At 55.7% G+C, this 15132-nt stretch overlaps 1 protein-coding gene across 1 annotated transcript in view; it reads left to right on the forward strand.

The window, feature by feature from the left end:
* The first annotated feature begins 278 nt into the window (after positions 1 to 278).
* The window catches only part of Col7a1 (collagen type VII alpha 1 chain), a 32716-nt gene continuing 17862 nt past the window's right edge, over positions 279 to 15132 (forward strand). The window contains exons 1-53 of the mRNA XM_051140362.1: positions 279 to 371; positions 858 to 1038; positions 1671 to 1830; positions 1917 to 2010; positions 2102 to 2263; positions 2400 to 2563; positions 2643 to 2772; positions 2870 to 2986; positions 3249 to 3395; positions 3482 to 3598; positions 3685 to 3834; positions 3910 to 4038; positions 4758 to 4901; positions 4988 to 5113; positions 5213 to 5356; positions 5837 to 5956; positions 6092 to 6235; positions 6665 to 6790; positions 6894 to 7040; positions 7242 to 7364; positions 7705 to 7851; positions 8079 to 8213; positions 8305 to 8448; positions 8528 to 8664; positions 8947 to 9073; positions 9149 to 9295; positions 9383 to 9555; positions 9648 to 9683; positions 9772 to 9798; positions 9885 to 9929; positions 10001 to 10063; positions 10583 to 10654; positions 10748 to 10783; positions 10932 to 10967; positions 11137 to 11208; positions 11299 to 11349; positions 11736 to 11762; positions 11842 to 11895; positions 11989 to 12051; positions 12126 to 12185; positions 12268 to 12303; positions 12496 to 12540; positions 12611 to 12646; positions 12951 to 12995; positions 13092 to 13127; positions 13232 to 13264; positions 13639 to 13671; positions 14041 to 14094; positions 14175 to 14225; positions 14318 to 14353; positions 14463 to 14543; positions 14635 to 14670; positions 14867 to 14911. Coding sequence (XP_050996319.1) covers positions 284 to 371; positions 858 to 1038; positions 1671 to 1830; positions 1917 to 2010; positions 2102 to 2263; positions 2400 to 2563; positions 2643 to 2772; positions 2870 to 2986; positions 3249 to 3395; positions 3482 to 3598; positions 3685 to 3834; positions 3910 to 4038; positions 4758 to 4901; positions 4988 to 5113; positions 5213 to 5356; positions 5837 to 5956; positions 6092 to 6235; positions 6665 to 6790; positions 6894 to 7040; positions 7242 to 7364; positions 7705 to 7851; positions 8079 to 8213; positions 8305 to 8448; positions 8528 to 8664; positions 8947 to 9073; positions 9149 to 9295; positions 9383 to 9555; positions 9648 to 9683; positions 9772 to 9798; positions 9885 to 9929; positions 10001 to 10063; positions 10583 to 10654; positions 10748 to 10783; positions 10932 to 10967; positions 11137 to 11208; positions 11299 to 11349; positions 11736 to 11762; positions 11842 to 11895; positions 11989 to 12051; positions 12126 to 12185; positions 12268 to 12303; positions 12496 to 12540; positions 12611 to 12646; positions 12951 to 12995; positions 13092 to 13127; positions 13232 to 13264; positions 13639 to 13671; positions 14041 to 14094; positions 14175 to 14225; positions 14318 to 14353; positions 14463 to 14543; positions 14635 to 14670; positions 14867 to 14911 — 4932 coding nt within the window. The 5' untranslated portion in view covers positions 279 to 283. The remainder of the gene's footprint in view (positions 372 to 857; positions 1039 to 1670; positions 1831 to 1916; positions 2011 to 2101; positions 2264 to 2399; positions 2564 to 2642; positions 2773 to 2869; positions 2987 to 3248; positions 3396 to 3481; positions 3599 to 3684; positions 3835 to 3909; positions 4039 to 4757; positions 4902 to 4987; positions 5114 to 5212; positions 5357 to 5836; positions 5957 to 6091; positions 6236 to 6664; positions 6791 to 6893; positions 7041 to 7241; positions 7365 to 7704; positions 7852 to 8078; positions 8214 to 8304; positions 8449 to 8527; positions 8665 to 8946; positions 9074 to 9148; positions 9296 to 9382; positions 9556 to 9647; positions 9684 to 9771; positions 9799 to 9884; positions 9930 to 10000; positions 10064 to 10582; positions 10655 to 10747; positions 10784 to 10931; positions 10968 to 11136; positions 11209 to 11298; positions 11350 to 11735; positions 11763 to 11841; positions 11896 to 11988; positions 12052 to 12125; positions 12186 to 12267; positions 12304 to 12495; positions 12541 to 12610; positions 12647 to 12950; positions 12996 to 13091; positions 13128 to 13231; positions 13265 to 13638; positions 13672 to 14040; positions 14095 to 14174; positions 14226 to 14317; positions 14354 to 14462; positions 14544 to 14634; positions 14671 to 14866; positions 14912 to 15132) is intronic.

Here is a 15132-nt window from a genome sequence, read left to right on the forward strand (position 1 = left end):
TGTGTCATATCTTAAATCCGGGAGAAGTGGGGTGGGGGGAGCGATCTCTGGGGAGGTGGGTGAGGGCGGGCCGCCTGGTCCCCGCCTGCTGCTCCGCCTCCTGGGATCAGGGACTTTTCTCCTCTGTGCCTGCAGGACTTGCTGCAGCAGAGGGAGCCGGCTGACGCACAGGCAAGAATAGAACTTGGGATGGGGGGGGGGGGCACTGGGTTTCCACCCTCCAAAGGCTCGGGAGATAAGGGACAGAGTTTGGGTTCCTGGCTGACGGTTTCTCTCACCCAGGATGAGGCTGCGGCTCCTGGTCGCCGTGCTCTGCGCTGCCGAGATCCTGGCCGGAGCGCCGGGAGTGTGGGCCCAGCCCAGAGATAGAGGTGGGCACCTTCTGAGGCTCAGCACCCTGTCACCCATGCATCTAACTCGGACTTTATCTCCCCACCGAGGATCCTTCAAACTCTTCATGGAGACTTCTAATTCTTCCCAGACTCCCTGAATTCCACTCTGGGATCCCCTAATTGCCCCCTATCCCGTTGGCACCCAAATTTGAGCTCCCTAGATAGACGCTGAATCCTCCGTCCTTGGCCGCCGGGCAACAGTCCCTCTAGTCTGACTTCAGCCTCAGAGCTACACCCCTGCTTGCAATTTATCCTCCCCCGCGGTGCTCCAACCCTCCCTGAGAGGCTCCTCTCTGAGCCCCACTGGGGCTCCTTCCAACCCAGGGAGGCACACACCTTCCCGGGACTTCGTTTGCATATGCAGATGAGGCCTATTGTCCTTGCGGTCCCAAATCCCAGGGGACCTCAGTGCTAGGGGAGGGTGGCTGGATTCCCAGAAAGCTCACAATCTCCTTCCTGCTTCAGTGACCTGCACGCGCCTTTACTCCGCTGACATCGTGTTCTTACTGGATGGCTCTTCATCCATTGGCCGCAGCAACTTCCGCGAAGTGCGAGGATTCCTGGAGGGGCTGGTACTGCCTTTCTCAGGGGCAGCCAGCGCACAGGGCGTCCGATTTGCCACAGTGCAGTACAGTGATGACCCACAGTGAGTAGCTGGCTTGGGGCCAGGACATTAGGCCCCAAGACCCCTTCCTCAGAGAGGAGAGAGTCTAGACACAGACTTTGGGGAGCCCAGATAGGCCCTAGGCAAGACCTCCTCTGGAGAGAGGTAAAGGTAACTGGGGAGAGTGTTCTGTGCTGAAGCACCACTAAGCCAGTGTCCTTTGGTGGGGGGATGGGAGGAAGGACAGGATGACTGTGTTTTCTGTTCTGGATAGCCATAGGGAATCCAGGAGGTCCAGGTGCTGGGTTCCTGTTGGAGGCTCCATGTTTGGGCTCCCCAAGTCCTTCAGCCCTCTGCTCACTAGAGGAAGTTGTTCTGTTTGGCTAGTGTCTGTCATCCTACAAGTGGATCCTTCCTCCTATAATCCTTTAACCAGATATCTTGTGTCTCAACCTCCCCTAGCCGCCCCAACCCCCCTAGTCTCCAGTCCTGCTGAGGCCCAGCAACACTGCTATGCCAAGCTGTACCTAAGGAGCCTATTAACGTGGAGGCTTCTGTGGTGGAGGTCTGGGATCTCAGAATCAGGGGAATTCTCAAGAGGTCTCATCCCAGAAGCCAGGGCTGCAAGAGATCAGGACCCCTTGCCTTTCTGCTAGCTCATTTCCTCCCCTCAGGACAGAATTTGGTCTGGATGCACTCGGCTCTGGAGGTGACACCATCCGTGCCATCCGTGAACTCAGCTATAAGGGTGGCAATACGCGCACAGGGGCCGCTCTTCACCATGTTTCTGACCGCGTCTTCCTGCCTCATCTTACGCGACCTGGCATCCCCAAGGTGTCCCCTAAACCTCCCATGCCTCCAAGTGTGACTCCAGAGTTACTGCCCAAAGCCTTCCTGACTGGTCTTGGCATCTATCCCAGGTCTGTATCCTGATCACAGACGGGAAGTCCCAGGACTTAGTGGACACGGCTGCCCAAAAACTGAAGGGCCAAGGAGTCAAACTGTTTGCTGTGGGTGAGAACCAAGCCGAGGCGAGAGGTCAGTTGGAGTGGGGACCATTCAGAGAAAGTGTGAGTGACTGAGCCCTGTTTGGGCATCACTTCAGGAATCAAGAATGCTGACCCTGAGGAGCTGAAACGTGTTGCCTCACAGCCAACCAGTGATTTCTTCTTCTTCGTCAATGACTTCAGCATCTTGAGGACGCTGTTGCCCCTCATTTCCCAGAGGGTCTGCACCACTGCTGGTGGTGTGCCTGTGACCTTGCCTCGTAAGTCCCTGCCCATTCTGGGTACCCAGGCCCAGGGCTCCTGTCCTAACCCCAGCCTGGGAGTGCTGACCTATGGACTCCTCACCCCTGACCCTCTTTCCTGCTGACCGGATACTGCCCCCAACCCCATTCACAGCAGATGACATTCCATCTGGGCCCCGGGACCTGGTGCTGTCTGAGCCAAGCAGCCAATCCTTGCGAGTACAGTGGACAGCGGCTAGTGGCCCTGTGACTGGCTACAAGGTTCAGTACACCCCTCTGACAGGGCTGGGACAGCCGCTGCCAAGTGAGCGACAGGAGGTAAGGAAATCTGTCAGCAGTGGTTGGTGGCTGCTAAGAATTTGGCTGGACTGTATGAGATGACTCTGGCCCTGGGCAGGTGAACGTCCCAGCTGGCGAGACCAGCATGCGACTGCAGGGTCTCCGGCCACTAACTGAATACCAAGTGACTGTGGTCGCCCTCTACGCCAACAGCATCGGGGAGGCCGTGAGTGGGACAGCTCGGACCAGTAAGCAATTCTGTCACCCTCTGATCCTATTCTCCTAACCACCCAAAATCCCTTTCTCCTTTGGGCTTTACTGATCCCTGATGGGGCCTTTCCCCAGCTGCGGAGGAGGGGCTAGAGCTGAGCATCCAGAATACCACATCCCACAGCCTGCTGGTGGCCTGGAGGAGGGTGTCAGGTGCCACTGGCTACCGTGTAGCATGGCGGGACCTCAGTGGTAAGTGAAAGGTGTGAACGGACAAATTTATCAATTCTTGAATCTATAAGACTCTCTGAATCTATAAACTGGGCATGGTGGCACACACCTGTAATCTATTATACAAAGAGGCAGAGGCAGGTGGATCTCTGTGAGTTCAAGGCCAGCCTGGTCTACAAAGCGAATCCAGGACAGCCAAGGCTACACAGAGAAGCCTTGTCTCAAATAAAATAAAACAACAACAACAAGACCCACTGAACCCTCTGCTATGGTCCCAATACAGGCGGGGTGACACAGCAGCAGGACCTGAGCTCTGGGCAGGGGTCAGTGTTTTTATATCACTTGGAGCCTAGCACGGACTATGAGGTGACTGTGAGTGCCTTATTTGGCCACAGTGTGGGGCCTGCCACGTCTCTGACTGCCCGCACTGGTGAGAAACCTGGGTCCCCTTTTTAGGTTGGGGTGGGCAGGCAGAGCAGGGTGCAGAGGCCACTGATACCTATGTGTCCTGGGTAGACTCCGCTGTCAAGCAGATCCTGCAGCCTGTCGTACTGAGCCCCACATCTATCCTCCTTTCCTGGAACTTGGTGCCTGAGGCCCGTGGCTACATATTGGAGTGGGGTCGTGAGAGTGGTCAGTGCAAGTGAAGGGTGGGGCGGGTGGGGGTGGGGGTGGGATGGGGACGTTGATTCAGCCAACCCGGTCCTGCCATCCTGCAGGCTTGGAGCCCCCACAGAAAATGAAATTTCTCTCTAACGTGACCCATCACCAGTTGGATGGGTTGCAGCCAGGCACTGAGTACCGCCTTACACTCTACACCCTGCTGGAGGGCCGTGAAGTGGCCACTCCTGCAACTGTGGTCCCTACTGGTAAGCACTCCGGATGCCTAGGTGTTTGGGAAGACCTAGTGACTCTGCTCTGCCTTACATTGTCCTCTCTTACAGGGCCAGAGCAGCCAGTGAGTCCGCTGAGGAATTTACAAGCCACAGAACTGCCTGGACAGCGGGTGCGAGTGTCATGGGACCCAGTCCCCAGTGCCACTGAGTACCGTGTCACTGTACGAAGCACTCAGGGTAAGGCAGAAGAGCCATCAGAGTCTCCTCACACCAGAGCCTGCGGCACCCTCCCACTCCGGCTGGGTTCCTACAGCCTCCAGAACCAGAACGGCCTTGGGGTCTGCCTTTCCCCTCCTGTACCCCAGCCTGCTCTTCAGAACTCTCCACTCTGCCCACATCTTCTTCATCACCACAGGCTCTAAGGCCTGCCCTTCCTTCTTCTGTCCTTCTCAAGGAAGAGAAGAGGGCCCCCCTGTGGTCAGTGGTTCAAACTAGTCAGATTCTGACTGGTCTCCCCATTCTTTGCCTGAGTGCCCCTTCAGACTTCCATATCCCCCCAATCCCTCACATTCCCACACCTCCCCACTAAAAGTCCCCTCAGACTACTCTCTCACCTCATGCCCTCATCCAACACTCACCTCAGCCATCCTATGTCAACGTCTATCCGTGGCTTGACAACTTGCATCATGGTCACAGACTCTCATGATGCTATGTCCTAACCCCTGTCATCCAGTGTTCCCATTCAATGGTGACTCCTGTTATCCTGTGTTGCCACCATGGACTCTTTAGCCCCACATCATTTTCTCTTACTGTTTTCCTCTCTTCCTACCCATCACCATCCAGTCTCCCCATCTCCCATGAGATTCCTTGTATTGTATCCAGGCCTGTCACTGGCTGCTGTTCTGTGTCCCTGTGTGTGATACTGACCCCTGCTTGCCCATTTTGCCTCTTTCTAGGGGTTGAGCGGACCCTTTTGCTCCCTGGGATACAGACAGCCTTTGACTTAGATGATGTTCGTGCTGGGATTAGCTATACAGTGCGGGTGTCTGCTCGAGTGGGCACTCGCGAGGGTGGCGCCAGCACCCTAAGGATCCACAGAGGTGAGCTCTTTGGGAGACTTATAGGGGATGGTGACTCACTTGCTCCTGTCCCATCTTGATCTCTCACCCCTGTCTCTAATCCCCAGATCCAGAAACCCCACTTACTGTCCCAGGACTGCGGGTTCTAGCATCAGATGCAACAAGAATCAGAGTGGCCTGGGGACCTGTCCCTGGAGCCAGTGGATTTCGGATTAGCTGGAGGACAGGCAGTGGTCAGTGTGGCGGGTGCAGGTTGCTGAGGGCAGCTCTCAGAGTGTGGGGAGGTAAGCGGACAGTACAGAGGCCAGGCCCTCACTTCTCTGTGATGCCAGGTCCAGAATCCAGCCAGACACTCACCCCAGACTCTACTGCCATGGACATCCTGGGGCTGCTGCCTGGAACCTCTTATCATGTGGCTGTGTCAGCACTTCGGGGGAGTGAAGAGGGCCCCCCTGCGGTCATCGTGGCTGGAACTGGTCAGCACCTGACAATCTCTTGGTTCTTTGCCTCCAGTCCCCTTCAGACTCCTGTGGCCCCTTTTCATTGCTTACACTGCCATTTCTCCCACTCTGCGTGCCATTCTATCCCCATCCCCACTCTCCCGCCGTCCCCTCCATGTTGCCCCGCGGTCTCGCCCACAGCTCCCACCGTTCTTATTTCTGCTCCTCATCCCTCAGAACCTACTGCTTCCTCCTCTTCTGCTGGAGCCAGCTCTCCTCTCAGACCTTTACTCTGTCCTTTGCCTGCTGTCCTCACTGTCTCCTAATGCTCCCATCCAATCCTGTCAGACTTTGTCGCTCAGGTTGCTGCTACCAGCCAGCTTTCCACTGAGCCTCTGATGAACCCTCACTGCCTCCTATAAACACTCAGCCTTCCCTCGCCTCACCGAGTAGACCCCGCTCTTCTCCCATCCTCCTCCTGCCTACTTTACCAGGTTCCCCGTTCCCTCTCTCCAGACCCACTTGGCCCAGTGAGGAGAGTCCATGTGACTCAAGCTGACAGCTCATCCATCAACATTGCCTGGACTGGAGTTCCTGGTACCACTGGATACAGGGTTTCCTGGCATTCAGGCCATGGTAAGGGCTTAGGAGGGCTACGGGAGGCAGTTTCTGAATAGAATGGAGGCTTGAGATTCTTTGGAGGTCCAAGTGGATGGAACACTGGGTGGTCTGACAAGTTGTGGTGTTACCGCTCTCTATCCCTGATCCCAGGTCCAGAGAAATCTCAGTTGGTTTCCGGGGAAGCCACAGTGGCTGAGATAGACGGCCTACAGCCTGACACAGAGTATATAGTGCGTGTGAGAACCCATGTAGCGGGAGTGGATGGGGCCCCTGCCTCTGTGGTTGTGAGAACTGGTGAGTGGACTCTGCTATGGATTTCTGGCTGCTCCAAGTACTGGTTCCATTCCTGACCATGCTGAACAACCCACCCATGGTGACTGAGTGTCCACCCATGGTGGTGACCTTTGCCTCTGAAACACTGACCACCTTCCTCTTAAAGTTCCCTCCACTGGCTGGGCGTGGTAGTGCGTACCTGTAATCCCAACACTCTGGAGGCAGAGGCAGGCAAATTGCTGTGAGTTCAAGGCCAGCCTGGTCCACAAAGTGAATCCAGGACTGCCAAGGCTACACAAAGAAACACTGTATGGAAAAACAAAAAAACAGTTCCCTCCACTGACCCAGGCACACTAACCTTGCCTAGCCTTCATTCGCTTGCTGCCTTGCCACTCTTGTCTCTGCTAGATACCCAGTGGCCCCTGACCTTTACCTGGCCTTTGTCCCTAGCTCCTGAGCCTGTGGGCAGTGTGTCAAGACTGCAAATCCTTAATGCTTCCAGTGATGTTGTACGGGTCACTTGGGTAGGTGTCCCTGGAGCCACATCCTATAGACTGGCATGGGGACGTAGCGAAGGTATGGCTCCGTGACCTGACCCTTGTCCTTGCTGGCTACAACTGCCCTCTCTGGTTAGCTTCATATACCCCTAACTCCTCCTCTTCTTCACTGGCCTGGCCAGGTGGCCCTATGAGACACCAGATACTCCCAGGAAACAAAGACTCTGCGGAGATACGGGGTCTCGAAGGTGGAGTCAGCTACTCAGTGAGAGTGACAGCATTTGTTGGAGACCGGGAGGGTGCACCCGTTTCCGTCATCGTCACCACACGTAGGAGGATTTCTGGGTTGGAAGAAGCCTTGGATTGGGGCTTGTGTTCAAGGGATGGGGCTTATGGGGAGGGACTTGTGCTGGGGATTCGAGAAGGTTTTATAGTGAGCCTCTGTGGGTAAAGGGCAGGGAGGATGTAGTAAGTGGGCTCGGTACAGCCTAAGGCGCAGAGCCTCCCTGATTGTAGTGCTCTTTCTTAAGCGCCTGAGACTCCAACACCTCTAGAGACCCTTCAAGTAGTGCAGCGTGGTGAGGACTCCTTGAGGCTGCGTTGGGAGCGAGTGCCTGAGGCGCTGGGCTTCCGTCTGCATTGGCAACCAGAGGGTGAGCACTGCCTTAGTAAGAAATCAGGACCGATTAAGGGACCCGGGGCCTATGGGCGAAGTCATCAACATGGGTGAAAGGAGTAGGGAGCCAGCTCTGGAGAATCAAAAACAATGGGGCCTTAGTCAGCAAGGTGGGTGGGCACAGTCAGTGTTGAGAGGGTGCGGCTGGTAGGGTCAGTGGCGAGGCAGGCGGAGTAAAGATGAATATGAGTAGAGCTCACCAGGAGGGTGTCCTGGTTAGCAGCGCTCAGTGTGGTTGTTGAGAGGCGGTGAGGGAGGTACATTCATCACTGTTTTTAGTCACCATCTTCCTCCATGTCCCTGATCCTTACTCTCAGGTGGCCAGGAACAGTCCCGGATCTTGGGACCCGAGTCTAACAGCTACGACCTGGGTGGACTGCAGCCAGCAACGCTGTACCATGTATGGCTGAGTGTCCTGGGTCAGACGGGAGAAGGGCCCTCTAGGAAGGTGACTGCATACACTGGTGAGCCTTTTAGAGCACTCACCAGCCTGCATTGATGATGGTACCCTACTTTTCTGCACTCTAAGTGACTCCTATAGTGCCTCCCCTAAGCCGGGGTGGTGGTGAGGGAGATTCCAACGTGAGGTCCCATGATGCTTTGCTAAAATGAACCTGCTCCAGGATCTCATATCTCTGTCATGCTCTCTGTACCCAGCATCAGCTCCTTTGGTCTTTGATTTCTCTTTCAGAGCCCCGTCATGTCCCGAGCACTGAGCTGCATGTGGCAGACACCTCTATTGACTCAGTGACTTTGACCTGGACCCCAGTGCCTGGGGCATCCAGGTATATCTTGTCCTGGCAGCCACTCAGAGGAGCTGGCCAGGGTGAGATGAAGACCAGAGGCGCTGTGGGTGGTAATGGGGTGGGGGGTCCCATAGAGAAGCTCCTGTTTAACCAAATTGTCCTCTGCACAAGTGCCTGGAGCCCCACAGACACTGCCAGGGACCTCAAGCTCCCACAGAGTGACAAACCTGGAACCTGGTGTGTCCTACGTCTTCTCTCTCACACCTATCCACAGGGGCATACCAGGTCCTGAGGTCTCTGTCAGACAAAAGCCAGGTATGGAAGGTACAGAGGGAGAAGCCTGAGGGGACCATGACATGGCTAACGATGCTGCTAACTCAGTTCTTTTGTGCAGTGTGTCCCCGCGGCCAGGTGGACGTGGTGTTCCTGTTGCATGCCACTCGAGACAACACTCACAATGCAGAGGCTATAAGGAGGGTCCTGGAAAGGCTGGTGTCTGCCCTCGGGCCTCTGGGTCCACACGCTGCTCAGGTTTGGCTCTAAAGGCAGCCAGACTCCACCTGTCCCTGCCCCTCCCCTCTACATGTGCCTCACCCTCCACCATGTCTCCATCCTCTGTGGAGTGCAGCTTTCCCCAGCTCTCCCCCAGGCTCCAGATCATCCCACCTGCTGGGTGACTATCCTACCATCATTACTGACCCCTGGGGAGCAGCTCAGGATTGGTCACACCTCCTGTGTCTCTTTTTCTCCAGACTCTGAGTGCGCCCCGCGCCCCCATCACTCCCTCCATGTTCTCTGTCTGTCCTTACCCAGGTTGGCATGCTGTCCTACAGTCACCGGCCTTCCCCATTGTTCCCACTGAATAGTTCCCATGATCTTAGCATCATTTTGCAAAAGATCCGTGATATCCCCTATGTGGACCCAAGTGGAAACAACCTAGGTAAGTGCTGCGATTGGCGTGAGCTCCCCATCAGGAGCTCAGTGTCTCAGAGTTCTGATGTGCACTTTTCTCCAGGCACAGCTGTGATCACAGCTCACAGCCACCTCTTGGCACCCAATGCTCCTGGTCGCCGTCAACAAGTGCCAGGGGTGATGGTCTTGTTGGTGGATGAGCCTCTGAGAGGGGACATATTCAGCCCCATTCGTGAGGCCCAGGCTTCTGGTGAGCAGTGGGAGTGATGGGGTGGGGTCTTGGGAATTGGGGTGGCCCCAGTGAGGATGTCATGTAGATTGCTGGATCTCTTTTTAGGGCTCAAGGTGATGATGTTGGGTTTGGAGGGAGCTGACCCGGAGCAACTGCGTCGCTTGGCACCAGGCATGGACCCCATCCAGAACTTCTTTGCCACGGATAATGGCCCAAGCCTGGACCGAGCAGTCAGTGGTCTGGCAATAGCCCTGTGTCAGGCAGCTGTGACTATACAGGTTTGGAAAAGGCCTCTGGGGACTGGTAGTGGACGAGGGACCTTGGTGTTCTTTTAAAACTTCCTGGCCTCAAAGAACCTTTTTGTCCACAGCCACAACCAGAGCCTTGCACTGTACACTGTCCAAAGGTGCGTACGTGGTCAGGGTTGAAGGAGTGGGCAAAGGCCACGGCTAGGGCTGGTTACTCTTACCCTCTTCTGACATGTCTCTTCCTAGGGCCAGAAGGGGGAACCCGGAATGACGGTAAGCGGCCCTGTGGTGGTGAACAACAGGGAGTCAGTGGGGAGAGACGGTCAACAAGCACAGGACTCACTGGTCACCCCTTTTAGGGACCACAAGGACAGACTGGACCTCCTGGGCCCCCTGGGCTCCCGGTGAGTGCCTCCTCACACCTGCCTCCCTCCTGCCTGGCTTACAGCCTCCTCACCCTGCTCTTCTCACTCAGGGCAGGACTGGTGCTCCTGGCCCACAAGGTCCCCCTGGAAGTACCCAAGCAAAAGGCGAGAGGGTGAGTATGGAGGTTATTGGTTGTTACTAAAGTGCTCCCACTAGTGTTCCTGGAGGGTGTGGGACAAGAGGAAGGAGCAGAGTTAGAGGCATGGGCATGAGCTGGGCATGGTGGTGGACACTTGTCACCCTAGCACCCACGAAGCAGAGCGGAGGAAGCCACAATGTTTAGGCTGACCTAGACTGTGTAGCAGATGCTGTCTCAATAAATAGTAAATAAGTAAATAAATACCCACAGACTATTCTTAGGGGCCTGAGTGAGGATTATAAACACACCAGATTAGGGAGAGGTCCTGGAGTGGAAAGAAAGGGCTTTGAGATCCTCTGGAGAGGCTGGCCTCTTGCCTGGCATTGGGATCCACTTAGATGGTAGTGGTGCTCTTCTCTGCCATATTACTCGCCTCTGGTAACACTTGGGAGCCTGTGGGCTTGCAGCCATGCTTGACGGTATGGCGTTCTTTATGTAAACCAGGACATTGCTGGAGGACCTTTTCTTGCTCTGATCTCTTTGCCTTTCTAGGGCTTTCCTGGCCCAGAAGGGCCTCCGGGTAGTCCTGGCCTCCCTGGTGTGCCCGGGTCTCCTGGCGTTAAGGTGAGTAAGTCTTGCCCTTGCTGGTCACAGGGGGACAATTCCTTGGATGGGTGTTCTAATTTTGACTGTTCTGTGTTTGACCTTCATTTCCAGGGCTCCCCAGGGTGGCCTGGCCCTCGTGGGGAACCCGTAAGTACTCCATCTTCTTCCCCGGCGCCTTCTAGGGTTCTTTCTATAGGGTGGCGGGCCTGAGGCTGGGGTCAGCCATGGCTCATGAGGAGCTCCCAGAGACTCACGTGAGTCCTAAGTACTGCCCTCCACTCTGCTCTGTCCTCAGGGAGAGCGAGGACCTCGCGGCCCAAAGGGGGAGCCGGTAGGTGAAAGGGAAAGCGAAGGGAGGGCTGGGATATTCCATGGAGGAGCAGGGGTGCTCCAGGCCAGACCCTGTACCAGGTCTGAAGCATGCCAAGGAAGAACTGGGACACCGCTCGAGGTTTCTTCCACCTGCCCTACCCTAAGAGCTGCTTTCTGACCCCACACAGGGGAAGCCTGGGCAAGTCACTGGAGGTGAAGGGACAGGACTTCCTGGAAGGCAAGGGGACCCTGGACCTTCAGTGAGTCCCAGGATATGTGACTGCGTGTGAGACGGGAGCGGGAAGTGACAATCAGGTCTAAAGCATCTTATGTATGGTCTCTTCTCTCAGGGTCCCCCTGGACCCCGTGGTCCCCCAGGGCTTCCTGGAACATCAGTGAAGGTGATGGCATGATCCCCCAAATAGTCTTACTAACACCATGTGGCGCAGAGACTTGGTGACCCCACTGGCACCCATACAACCCTTACTGTCCCTCCTGGCCTTTAACCCCCATTCCTCAGTTCTCCATTATTTCTTTTTTGGGGGGGCTGGGTGGAAAGGGGGTAGGTTTTGAGACAGGGTCTCTCTATGTAGCCCTGGCTGGCCTGGAACTCACTCTGTAGACCAGGCTGGCCTCAAATCCAGAAAGATCCACCTGCCTCTTCTTCCCAAGCACTGGGATTATGTATAGTATGCTCCACCATATGCGGCTCCCATTGTTTGTATGGTCAGATTGTGGGGAGGAAGGTGTGGTCCAGAGTCATGGGGTCATGATCTGTCTCTTTCAGGGTGACAAAGGTGATCGTGGTGAACGGGTAAGTGAGGGACAGGTATCCTGCGGATGGCTTGGAGTCTGGATCTCATGGCCTTCCTGTGACTCACTTTTCCCCACAGGGTCCCCCAGGACCCGGTATTGGTGGCACCGGACAAGGCGAGCCTGGGCTTCCGGTGAGGGGGCCTTGGGGGCTCTGCTGGGACAGTGGTTGGGTTCTGGCGTTTCTAGCTCTTTACTTATGAGTTTGTTTACTTCCTTCCTTCAAGGGCCTTCCTGGCAGCCCTGGACCCCAAGGCCCAGCTGGCCACCCTGGAGAGAAGGGAGAGCAGGTAGGAGCCTGACCTCTTGGTAGCCCATGGGCAAGGCCACCCCTGGGTCTTCCTGACATTTGTGTCTCCTTCAGGGTGACTGTGAGGATGGAGCCCCAGGCCTCCCAGGACAACCTGGAGCCCCGGGTGAACCGGTGAGTTAGCTCCAGTTTCTGCCGTCAGCTTCATCCTTGTACTCAAATCTAAGTCTCTGAACTTCCCAATCATCCTTTGCAGGGCCTGCGGGGAGCCCCTGGACTTACTGGGCCCAAAGTGAGTACCAAGTGTGGCGGGGGTGCATTCAGATGTAATGCATTACAGTCTGGGACCCTCCCACAGGGTAGCAGAGGCTGCAGGGGTAGGAGATGCGGTCCTGGTGAGCTCAGAGGCTGTGTTTTTAGTAGTTGGAGATCCACACACTTTATTTGGAGGTTCTCTGAAAGTCCCTGTCTTCTCTCTCCTTAGGGTGACCGGGGACTGACAGGGACGCTGGGTGCACCTGGAGAAAAGGTATGTGGAAGCTGAGGGAGCTTGGGAGGACCTGGGGCCGTCTCAGCTCTGACCAATTCTATTCTGCCAGGGTGAACGTGGACCACCTGGCCCAGTGGGACCCCAGGTAAGCCCTTTGATCTCAGTTCTAGCTGACTTGTAGGCGCTCTGGTTCCCTCCTAGTTCTGATTTCTTGCTCCTGATCCCTCCAGCCCCGCCCTTCTACCCATCAGCAATGATACCTACTCCTTAGAGATGCAGGGTCTAGCTCTCCGCCTCAGGGATCCAGCTTTGAGTTTTCTGACTTGAACAGAACTGATCTCTGTTGTCTTCCTGAGTCTGACCCCTGCCCATCTCAATCCCAGTCCCCGGTGATCCCTTCCTAACCTGCCCCAGCCTACCTGGAGCACCACTGTGTTTCTCTTCCCCAGGGGCTCCCCGGGGTTGCTGGACATCCTGGAGTGGAGGGTCCTGAGGTGAGTCTGTGACGTGCTGATGGGGGTGTCAGGAACAAGCCTTTGCTGTGTCCCTCCCTCCTTCCCTGTTTGCACTCACAATGTCTCCATGTACAGGGGCCACCAGGACCCACTGGCCGCCGAGGAGAAAAGGTAGGTTATGGGCTGGATGTCATACTTCCTGGTAGCAGGGACACTTGGACCTTGGGTTCCTAGATGGCCTTTGACCTGCCTCTATCCCTGTCATCTCTCCATAGGGAGAGCCTGGTCGTCCTGGGGATCCCGCAGTGGTGAGTGAGGGGCAGATGGGGTCCTGAGCCCAGCCTAGTCCTAGAGCAGTGACATATGAACTTTGGCTCAGGGCTGTGGCTCCACAACCTTGGCCCTGGGTAGGCCTACCTTTGTGATTCCCCCTATGCTGTACTCTGTCCTCAGACATCCGGCTGCGTCCCTCCGACCCTATGACCATTTTGCAGTCATGAACATGGTGTCAGGCATCAGTCCATTTTGTACAGCCCTTACCTTGTTATTAGTGAGCCTGTCTGCAACCTCCAGGCAGAGACTAAGCTCCGGCATCCAGCTCCACAGATCTCCGCCACTGTGGAGACTGGTCCTATGATCCCTAGTCCAGGCTGAGCTGTGTCTGTCCTGTTTTTGCTTTCAGGGTCCTGGTGGTGCTGGAGCCAAAGGAGAAAAGGTACGTCTGGAGGCTGCTAAAGGGTGAGGTCAAGGACTGGAGAGATGGCTCAGTGGATAAGAGCACTGGCCGCTCTTCCAGAGGTCCTGAGTTCAATTCCCCCCAACCACATGGTGGCTCACAAGCGTATATGGTGGTATCACTATAAAATGTGGTCTAATGACCTCTTCTGGCAGGCAGCCATACATATGGGCAGAACATTTTATATATAATAAATAAATACATCTTTGAGGGGGGAAAAAGGGTGAGGTCAAGGTCACAGGTCTATCTTGAGTCCCACCTAGAGATGACAAGGCTCAAAGCATGGCTGCTGGGTTATGGGAGTACATGGCATCTGGGTCCAGTACTGAGAGCCTTTGTCACCTTTAGGGAGAGGCTGGGCTCCCTGGGCCCAGAGGAGCTGCCGGAATCAGAGGGGAACCGGTGAGTGAGGGGAAAGCATTTTGGGGGGAAGGGACAGGTGGAGGTCATGCACTCCTGAACCCTGATCATTCCATCTGCAGGGCCCACCTGGGTTGGCGCTTTCTGGAGACCCTGGCCCCAAAGGAGACCGGGTGAATACATGTGGGGCTAGGGGTAATGTGACAGAGGGTGGGGGTAAAGTATCTAGAGCTCTGACTAGTCTCTTGCCCTCCTGTGCTCTCAGGGTCCCATTGGCCTCACTGGAAGAGCAGGACCCGCGGTAAGTGCCTTTGACCTTGGATGACCCCAGGGTTTCTGGAGTTTCCTCCTCTCTCAAAGGCTATCTGTTGACAGTTCTATATCACCTCTCTTTCTTGTTTCCCTGACAGGGTGACTCAGGGCCTCCTGGAGAGAAGGGAGATCCTGGACGACCTGGTCCCCCAGGACCCATTGGCCCCCGAGGAAGAGACGTGAGAGGCTGGAGCTGGGGGTGCCATGAGGGATAGATGTTTGCATGTATCACTGGGGCCTTAGGACCAAGACTTCTCTCTCGTCTCACAGGGTGAAGCTGGAGAGAAAGGGGACGAGGGTACCCCGGTGAGACTCCTCCCCGGTGTGGCTTTTGAACCTCTGCCCTAGAATCCTGACCCCGAGGACCTTGGGGCCCTAGCAGATCGTTCTGTGCATCCTCTGGCACCTGCCCAGATAGTGCCCAAGCCATCTCTGCCCATGCTTACTGAGTCAGTTAGATCCTAGCTCACCTGCACAGAGTGACTTTTCTATCCATCGGCAGGGCGACCCTGGTTTGCCTGGAAAAGCAGGAGAACGTGGCCTCCGGGTGAGTTTTCATAGGGAGAAATAAAGGGTGAAGTAAGAGGGAGGGAGGGAGGGATTTAGAAGTGAAAGTGATAAGAGATGGGAGAGGAGAACCTACAGGGAGCTACTATGGGGTGTGGGAAACTCTGTCACAGATTTTGGGGTGATGGGGAACACAAGCAGTATAGGAGCTCATGGGAGCCGGGCAGTGGTAGCACACACCTCTAATCCCAGCACTCGGGA

Source organism: Acomys russatus, chromosome 32, assembly GCF_903995435.1.
Source record: "Acomys russatus chromosome 32, mAcoRus1.1, whole genome shotgun sequence".
Lineage (NCBI taxonomy): Eukaryota > Metazoa > Chordata > Mammalia > Rodentia > Muridae > Acomys > Acomys russatus.